We start from the raw sequence: 10321 nt of genomic DNA, 5'->3' as shown, positions 1-10321 counted from the left end.
ACATTCTTTATTTGTTCGCCGCCCCTGCTTACTCCGTCCCTTCTCTCTTCGCCTTCATTCGCTCTTGTCTTCTCTTCAACTACCACCTTTCTATGTACATGTAGCATCTCACTTTTCCCTACCCCCCTGGGAAGTTCCAGCTGTTCGAGTCTGTTCTTTCTCCCTCCCTTGCTCGAAAGCCCAACTGTCTACGGTCGCTTCCCACTCTCTTTTTCTTGACCACTTTCACTCTCATTCTCATGCCATTGCTGTGTACACAGATGGCTCTAAGTCTTCTGACGGCGTAGGATTCGCAGCAGTGTTTCCGGACAGCGTCGTACAAGGGCATTTACTATCTTCAGCTAGTATTTTTACTGCTGAATTATATGCCATCCTTACAGCACTTATCCGTATTGCATCTATGCCTGTGTCATCATTTGTGGTTGTCTCAGACTCCCTTAGTGCTTTACAGGCTATACAAAAATTTGATACACCTCACCCCTTAGTCCTCCGTATCCAACTTTGGCTACGCCGCATCTTTACTAAGCATAAAGATATTGTTTTTTGTTGGGTCCCTGGTCATGTTGACGTACAGGGCAATGAACAGGCAGACACTGCTGCGCGGTCAGCAGTACATGACCTACCAGTTTCTTATAGAGGTATTCCATGTACGGACTATTTTGCTGTAATATCTTCCCACCTTCACACCCGTTGGCAACAACGTTGGTCTACTATGCTCGGCAACAAACTTCAGTCTATTAAACCGAGTATAGGTTACTGGCCGTCTTCTTATCACCAGTGTCGAAGTTGGGAGACTACTCTCTCCCGTCTTCGCATTGGCCATACTCGTCTTACTCATGGATATCTCATGGAGAGGCGTCTTGCTCCTCTCTGTGAGAATTGCCAAGCTCCATTATCAGTCAGCCACATTCTGTTGGACTGCCCACTTTATCAACGAGCACGCAGAATTTACCTCTGTCGTCGTCTTCGCCCCGCTGCTCTCTCTTTACCTTCCCTTCTCGCTGATGGACCCACCTTTCATCCGGACTCTCTCATTGACTTTTTGACAACGACTGACTTACTTCACAAATTCTGATACTTTCCGCCCTTTCTACTTGTATCTCTTGCTACCCTTTACCCCCGTACTATCCCCTGCCCCGCTGTTTTCTGTAACCTGCTGATCATCCCCCCTCCCTTCTGCCATCCAATTCCCTTGCTTCCTTCCCTACCCTGCAGCGCTGTATAGCCCTTGTGGCTTAGCGCTTCTTTTTGATTATAATAATAATAATAATGGTAAGTTAGATATTGGCCTATAGTTGTTTAAGTCTGTAGGGTCACCACCTTTATGTATTGGTGTAACCCTTGCCATCTTGAGTAGTTTCGGGAAGGTGCTAGTCTCTATTGACTTGTTAAAAAGTAATGAAATAGCATGCGAAAGGACATGGGCCGCTCGCTTGTACAGTAATGGTGGGACATGAGACAGATTCCCCGAGTTATTTTTAAGTGACTTTATGATCCCAATGACTTCCGTGGGCTCAGTTGGTGCAAGATAGAAGGAATTAGGGAAATTCCCATCTAGGTAGTCCCCGGCATGGGCATTGGTATGTGGGATTTTACTGGCGAGATTAGATCCTATGTCTGAGAAGAAGTCGTTTATCTTGTTAGCTGTGTCAGTGGGATGTAGTGGTGTTTCATTAGGATTGCGTGCAGCCAGCAGTAACAGCCTGGTTGATCAGGCTCTAATCCACCAGGAGGCCTGATCACAGACCGGGCCGCGGGGGCGTTGACCCCCGGAACTCTCTCCAGGTAAACTCCAGTCCCAGGACCCATTATGTACCTCTAATATTTTGACTTCCCCTCCCCCCCACACCAGTGGTATGGGGGTGTATAATAAACTAAATTGCCTCACTTTATAGGAATAAGTGAGGTAATTTAGTTTATTATACACATTTTCCTTATAATAGTTATAAGGAAAATGTTTGCTAAATATGATTAGAACTGTAGTTATAATAATTATAGGGCTTATTTCCTCCTTTTAAACATGCAGTTGTATCAAATTATATTTGCATGATAATTCTATCAAGACTGTAACCATTGTAAACTAATATATTGTAACTTCTATGTATTTTCATAAGAAATCAAGATTTTAGGGGAAGTGACCATAGAATTATAGTTTTCTGTGTTGCTTCACATTAACGTTTTCTCTCACATTATAGACTAGTGCAGCACCTATTATACTCCTCAAATTTTCCTTAAATAGTGAATATTGACCCAAGATGGAACGTATAACTCGGTGAGTACAGTTTTAACTATAATTCCAGCAAGTTTGATGTGAATTAAAGGTGTTATAGAGGATTTAGAGAGGCAATGCCCTTAGCTGTCTTGTTTGTTTATGGTATAACACGTGGAATAACATATTTATTGTTTAAATATATTTATAATGTAATATTGATCAGTTATGTGCTGTATTACATTGCTTGACTTATGTTAAAATTATTAATTATAACGGAGGTTAAATCTATATAATCTTATCTTATATGTCAGTGTTAATGTGTGTACTTACGATTATAAAAAAAATATTTCTTATCTTATTGATAGAGGAAGATTTATTTGGATTATTAATCCTGGTGGTAAGTATCCCAGCATAAGCCTATAAAACCCCCATGACTTACTGTAATTGATGCCTTAATAAAATATTGGGTCTGGCTACCTTACTCAGTAAAGAAGTTTACTCTTTATTTTAGTTTGGTTAATATATTTACTTCTGTTGTAGGTTGGACATTAGAGTTGATAATTAATTAATTGCGTGTACTTTCCCAGTGGAAATTAGAAGGACCCCAATGGAATTTAGTCACTTGACTTCTTTGGGTTATACTAGGTAACCGTATGATAATTTATGTAACTATTTATGTATACCTGTACCTGAATAACCCCTCAAGGAAGGTTCCTTGACGTTGGTGAGGGGCTCTTGATCTAGGGAATTGGATCTTTGCTCCAGTTCCTTGAATTAAGTTTGAATACCTTCCACATCTCCCCCATAGGCGCTGCATAATCCTACGGGTTTAGCGCTCCCCCTTGATTATAATAATAATAATGTACCTGTATAAACTTACTTAATCTACACATATGTTGCTGCGTATGATTATTTATGTAATTGCATTTATGTGAACCTGTACCTGAATAAAACTAACTTACTAGCATAGGTCAGTAAGTGCTCCTCTGTACTTATTATAATAAAACTTTCAGGTGGGAGTTCCATTTAAAATGATATTGTGTTCAGATTTTTTCCAACTCGAAGAGTTAGCCACCTAGTATAACCCAGTAAAGTCTGTGTGATACTGGGGATTGTCTGGCTTATTTCCATTAGGGTTATTTATGCCTCTTCTTCAGGATGCAGCACTCAGCACTTACCTAACACCAAGGGGAGATTACCAATAGACCCCTGGCTGTCTTTAAGAGGGAGCTGGACAGACCTAAAGTCAGTACCTGACTAGCCGGGCCGTGGTTCATACATCAGTTTGTGTGTGGCCAGCAGTAACAGCCTGATTGATCAGACCCTGATCCACTGTGAGGCTTGGTCATGAACTGGGTTAAGGAACGTGACCACCAGAAAACCCTGCAGGTATACTCCAGGTAAGGTACCTACTTACTGTTAGGTGAACTGAGGCAGCAGGTGTAAAGAAACATGCCCAATGGACCCCAATGGAAATAAGTCACTGACTTTTTTGGCTTATCCTAGGTAATTTATATGTAAGTTACTAGGTGTGATAATTGTACTTATGTGTACCTGCACCTAAATATATTTACATATTTACTTAATTACTGTATTTCACAGCTTATAAGACGCAGGTTATAAGACTTGTTTTAGTTTTAATGGCTAGGCATCGGGTGTAACCGGGAGAGCTACAGCCCACCCCACACCCCAGACTTATAGCTCCTGTCACTGACCTTCAGTTTATAGGATGCAGGGTGGTTTATGGAGACATTTTATGGAAAAAAAAATGCGTCTTATAAGCTGTGAAATACGGTTTCACCCGTGCTGGGGAGTGATCTCTGGTCCCTCAGTGAGGATGCTGTTGACTGAGCCATGAAAAGCCCATAAAATGTACTTGAAATTCTTGTCTTCTCTAAAGATGTGTATATGTACATGCATGTACACATCAAGTAAGTTTTTATCTAGGTTTCCATGCTTAATATATACAATAATTCTTTTTACAATGGTCATTAGAGTTGGTAGTGTCCTCAGCTCTCACACTAAGTGACTGGGGACTGCTTCCCGTCACAGGTAAAATGTTGGGCATATTTCCTTCATATTCTTCAGGCCTGGTCATGGACTGGGTCATAGGGACATTGACTCCCAAAACTCCCTCCAGGTATACTCCAGGTATCCAGCCTTTGTTCGGGGTATGGATTAATGAATCCCAGTAGAAATGAGACCAACAGTCCCTGATGACACATGACCTTTATTAGCTTATCTTGGGTGGCTCAGATGGCAACGCTCTCATCTCACACACTGGGTGTTCGTGGTTCAATCCCCGGCATGGGCAGAAATGTTGGTCGTGTTTCCTTACACCTGCTGTTCCTGTTCACCTAGCAGTAAGTAGGTACCTGGGTGTTAGTTGATTAGTGTGGGTCACATCCTGGGGGACAAGATTGAAGGGCCACAATAGCAATAAGACAGAGTCCTCGATGACACACTGACTTTCTTGGCTTATCCTGGGTGGCTAACCCTGCAGGTTAAAAATCCAAACATATTTTGCCTTATCTTCCAGTTAATAATCTCAACAAAATCTTCCTCTTCTACGTGTTATGGGTTTAAAAAAATGCATTATGTAGACTGAGCTTAGAATGATACAATAAGGTCATACAATGTGACCAAGTATATTTCTGTTTATTTTTCACTGTTTTTTTATTTATACTGTATACGTACATACATTGGTCAGTGAATGCTGTGCAAGATAGTTTTTGTGGTGTTTTGTGTTAACTAGCAAGAGTGTATAATAAATCTAATTACTCCCTCAGAGTAAATATAATTTAAACTGAACAAGCTAAGATGACCAATTAACAAAGTGTGTAAAGAGCTGCTTGCCAGTCACTAACAAACTAAAGAACATGAAATTGACAAAGAAATACAAAATTTTGTCTTCATTGTAATGCTGAACTGACTAACAATAGTGGCATTAGCTGTTAAACACACAAGGAATAAGTGTATAGCAAATGTATGAGTTTCAAAATAGCAGCATACTGCACTTCTTTTCAGCTTGTATGTAATATACTCTAACCCAGTTACCATTAACCAAAATGACCTAGACAATGTCCCAACCAATTTGACAGTAAAAACCAAATCTTAGTATTGTTTAAAACATTTCACATAGTACTGTACTTTATATATACTATTACCAAATTTGTCACAAATTTATAATCTAACATTGAAAACTTAGGTTTTCGTATTTCTATGAATCTTGGTTAAATGACTAATGAGGTAACTAAAATAGGTTCATGTATTCAATATTGTGTTTTGAGAGAAATAGATAGGTGAGAAGGGGAGGTGAATGGGGCTGTAAAGCTACCCAAAATGCTTGCTTCATTGACACTGCTTAGGAGTTTGTTCTACTCATCTATAACTACAGGAGGGTCCCACTTTACAACACTTTGCTTTACAGCATTTTGCTAATGCAGCAGTTTTTTCAGTTATACCCATTCTTTGTTTATTCCGGCTTACTACAATAAATATATTCACCACTCGCTATAAGCTAAGTATGAAAATATTTTAAGGTAAGTAATGTGTGTACTGTATATGCATTTTTAAGGACTAACTCAATTGCTCACTTAATATATGATAGTGTAAGCATGTTATTATGTTTTTATATGCATTTGAAAGTGAAAAAAGCTACGTTTCACTTTACAACAGTAGCCCAGAGCCTAATCTGCTGTATAAGCTGGGCCTTCCTGTATTGCCAAACCAGTACAGTACTTTCCTCTGTCCTTTCTTAATCTAAATTTAACCAGCTTAATCCACTGCTGCATGTACTATTATGGTTATCAAGGTCAGGCTGATTGATCATTAATTAGAACCTTTATAAATCATTTTGTAAATCATTTTCACATTGGATATACGTATTCCACATTTCAAAGCATGATACCCATTTGTAATGGTTTATTAGAGACTGCTTAATAGTTTGCTAAATTCCTAGTTGCAGTGTCAGCCTGGCTGACACAATTATCGGTCATTACACTAGTGGAGTATGCAGTTGTGATTTTATCAGAACCAAATTTTGGTATCTCTCCAGGCTAGCAAAAACCTGATACTACTGCTTCCTATGCTCGGAAGGCACTCATTTCTGGACCTGACTCAATCATAGTCCTTTTTTTCTGACTTAATCTTTTTGCCTGACTCAGTTCCTGGACATGACTTACCTCCTACACTTGACTTAGTCCCTGAATCTGACCTAGCTCCTCTACTTGCTCCTGTACACACCTTAGGTCAAGCATCTGTCACTGTTTATTGTTTCATTGTCTTCATGTGGGTCTCTGGTACCAATGACTAGTGCTTTCCTTGTTGTAGTCTCCTAGTTTGGGTTGCAGGGGTTAAGTCTTCACATCTTGCCCCCCAACTTCTCAACTACTTATGAATGATAACATTGTTCCTGCCCTCACAAGTTCTATCATATACATATTTTAAAACTGCCTGGACAAGTATTTATTACAATTTTGTTTGTACAAACACTATAACATATACTACTACTGGACTAAAGGATTTTACAAAAGGTCTACTATACTACATTTGTATAGTAAATTTTATTTTACAAAGAAGATTTTTATATATGTAATACAGTACATTTATTTGATGTTTTGCTCTTGACATTTAAAATTTTTTACATAGTGAATGTACTAATGGCTATTCACAACCTCAACATACAGTACAGCACTCTGAAATGGAATATAAATAAATAATATTTATGAAAGGGAATAAATACTAAGAAATATTTTTTTTTAATCTACAGAAAGTTACTACGACTAATGGCTATTTTATTATTGCAACTCTGCTTTTGAGTGTGAAATTTCTCTAATAAATAACAATAGTAGTATTACAGTAGTATTTTGTTTTGTAATAAAAGACATTTGTACATGTTTTTAATTGTAAAACAACTGTGATAGTCTAATTACATTTCTTATTGTAATATTGTAATATTGCTCAAAATTCATAATCTAAAGTACCATTTACTGTACTGTATCGTCACTCAGCACAGGCCATGAGTACAGTATATAGTGGAAGACATAAGTTTGTTGCAGAATCTAAATAGCAAAGTGTTGAAAATAATGAGACATGTTGCAGATCAAGCTTTTCTTAGGACAAGTAAGACATACTGTATGTGCAACCCTAGGCACAGGTTTTATCATTGACAAAAACATTTTTGCCTGTGCCACAGGCTTCATCAGTCAAATAAAGCTATTGTATACCATTTATAATATGATTTTATTAGAATAGCATTTTGCTTTATATAAATGTTTATTAAGTCATCAGTAACTTAATAAGCTTTCGTTATTCCTACAAAAGCTTGTTTTACATATGTCTTTTTCTCATAATTTGTTTAGGTTTTATTGCCTCCAGAATTACTAGCCACAGCATTTCAAGTTAGCTAAAGTTTAGATCTCAGAAATTTGAGATTATTGTGATAATGAGGGTAGTGTGTATAGGAGGGGCCCCACATATTCAGCATCCTCTTTTCAGTGTTCTACGTTTTTGTTGGTTTTCAATTGAGCCATTGTTCATTATGTTTGATGCTTTTTCTGCTTTTCTGCCGTTTTTGCACAACGGTCAGTTGTGTAAGGGAAGGGTGACTAGTTCCATATTGGATGTATTTTTATTTATTTTGCTTTTGTATCTGTTTTTTATGCCTAGCTGTATTGAGCACTTTACATGTGATAAAGTGAACACATCAGGCATTTTAGACACATTCAATATTGAAAAAACGCTCTTTTCCACTTGCCGGTGATTTTCACTTATTTTCGGGGGTCAGGAACATAACAGCCATAGAAACAGGGCCCCCTGTATTGTATCAATAAAATTTTATTGATCTTGTGGGGGGCTTTTACACAGCTCATGATAAGATTAAATCAAAATGACCTTGTTACATCCTTGTTGCTCTTGACATGGTAATCTTTCCCTCAAGGCCAGTTGACAAATGTAGAATTTTTCTTGAAGAAACTTAACCACTACCCTCACCAAGGGACAGATTAATAAACAGGTTGTGATGGTTTTGTGGGTGAGCCGATCAATAATAGTAATGGCCTGGTTGAACAGGCAATCAACAAGGAAGCCTTGTTTCATGCCAAGCTGTGAGGGTTAGAAAAACTCTCAAAATTAATTATAGGTATGTGACTGGCAGGAAAGTGAACAACAAACACAGGAAAGTGAAGCACATACAAATGCAGCAATGAAGGATTCATGTGCAATATTAACAAGCCTGAAAATAGCTTTAGTTACCTGGATGTCATGTACAATTTTTATCGTTATAACATACAGAACATTAGACAAAAATTTAAGTGTACAACTGAACATTGCTGCCTTTACATAAAAATAGATAAATATAAAAAAGTTAAAAAATATGTCACAAATGTAGCCCAGAGTTAATGAATGTGAATTAACTGTTAATAGATACAGCTTTGAAAAAGCCCTTGTTAACATATTTTCTGTCACCCTGTGTCTAATACTATTGAAAAGGATGAAAAATACATCCATAAGAATTATTGGACTACCTCTGCTGCCATTTACAGTACTTTATGTATAGTGTACTGGATATTTTCAAAAAAATTCCATATCTTAAACTGTCACCTCAATCCTAAAAGACTAATTTAAAAGTACGTGTATCTTTTGATATGTGTAGGTCATTCCAGGACAAGTGAATCAACAAAAATTCAGATAAAGCTCTGTATAATTCAGTTTTTATATCGTTGGCAGTGCACTCAGCTTAAATGTTGAGTGTCTGTGGTTCGATTCCTGGCAGGGTCTGGTCATGGACTGGGCCACAGGGGCATTGACTCCTGTAACACCCTCCAGGTGTGGGTGGAAATATTGGGCATGATTCCTTACACCTGCTACCCCTGTTCACCTAGTAGTAATTAGGTGCCTGGGTGTTAGTCAATTGTCATGGGTCACATTCTGGAGGGGAAGTAGTATACTTCAAAGTCCAGCCAAATCTAAAGTATACTACCACCCCTCCAGAATGTGACCCATGACAACTGACTAACATCCAGGTACCTAAAATAGGCATATGCAGTAAATGAGAAATATAAAGTTCTAGAATACAAAGGCTCTCTGCTGACAATTATGAAGAAACAACAGGTGCAGAAGAAGCTTTCATTATGATAATGTCTTTGTTGACTTAATAAAGCTCTACACAAAGTTAAATTTGAACATTAAAATGGTATAAAATACCGACAGGTTAAATGTTACAGTGAAAGCTTGCTCTACACCTGAGTTTTATCTGTAAAGCTTCAATTTATTTTAAAGTAAGGTATAAGACTGCTAGGTGAGTACAATTAGATAATGTGTGTCTTGTCCTTAGTAAATGGAGAGTCAAGCCTTCATCATTTTGAGCTGAATAACCAACATGGACTTAGCACTTCTTATAAACACAATAATAGTTTTAAAGTACAGCACTGTACTGTATTAATTGTTAAAGTATGAAAGTATGTATGATCTTTTTGTACACACTGATAGAATTTATATCATAACCCCGCTTCTCATTTTCACAGGGCAATAAGTGTCACCCACTTTGACTTTTTTTTGGGGGGGATGGGTTATAGGTAATTTACACTATGTATGATAATTGTACTTATGTGTACCTGTGAAGGATGTGACATGCAACATTTGGGAATCTTCCGCTTGTCAGTTTTCTGAACCATTTATCACATGTGTACCTGTGCCTGAATAAACTTACTGACCATTACCCCACTTCTCAATTTCACAAAGGAGAAAATTTATATATTAACTAAACCAGTCCATAATATAAAATTTTTCATATTCCATGGCAGTTAAACCTTGGCTTACAGGTAGTTCACAGATTAGAGGAAAATAAACTGATACCAGAATACATGAAGTTTTTTAACTTGTGCCTTCCAATAAGGAGAAATTCCAGAGAAAATTAAAAAAATAGTTTCTTACAATAAAACAGGATTAACATTTCTACAAAGAAATTGCAGTTGGCTACATTACGAAAATTTAAGTGTTTAATTAGCAATTTAGAAATGTAAGAGAAAACTATAAGTGTATGGGAGAGATATGCTTTTATAAGTGACAGCTTAGTTTGATTTTTGTTTGGAAAAAATACAAACAGTA

General features: G+C 37.4%; 1 protein-coding gene across 3 annotated transcripts in view; it reads left to right on the top strand.

Annotated features, from left to right (window-relative positions):
• The first annotated feature begins 2141 nt into the window (after nt 1-2141).
• LOC128703278 (transmembrane ascorbate-dependent reductase CYB561) overlaps nt 2142-10321 on the top strand; it is a 234613-nt gene continuing 226433 nt past the window's right edge. For 2 of the 3 annotated variants that reach the window (XM_070103346.1, XM_070103341.1), the window contains exon 1: nt 2142-2272. In XM_070103346.1, coding sequence (XP_069959447.1) covers nt 2256-2272 — 17 coding nt within the window. In that variant the 5' untranslated portion in view covers nt 2142-2255. The remainder of the gene's footprint in view (nt 2273-10321) is intronic. The other variant, XM_070103336.1, reaches the window with a different exon arrangement.

This window comes from Cherax quadricarinatus, chromosome 85 (assembly GCF_038502225.1).
Source record: "Cherax quadricarinatus isolate ZL_2023a chromosome 85, ASM3850222v1, whole genome shotgun sequence".
Taxonomy (NCBI): Eukaryota; Metazoa; Arthropoda; class Malacostraca; order Decapoda; family Parastacidae; genus Cherax; species Cherax quadricarinatus.
This window is presented reverse-complemented; position numbering and strand designations above follow the sequence as displayed.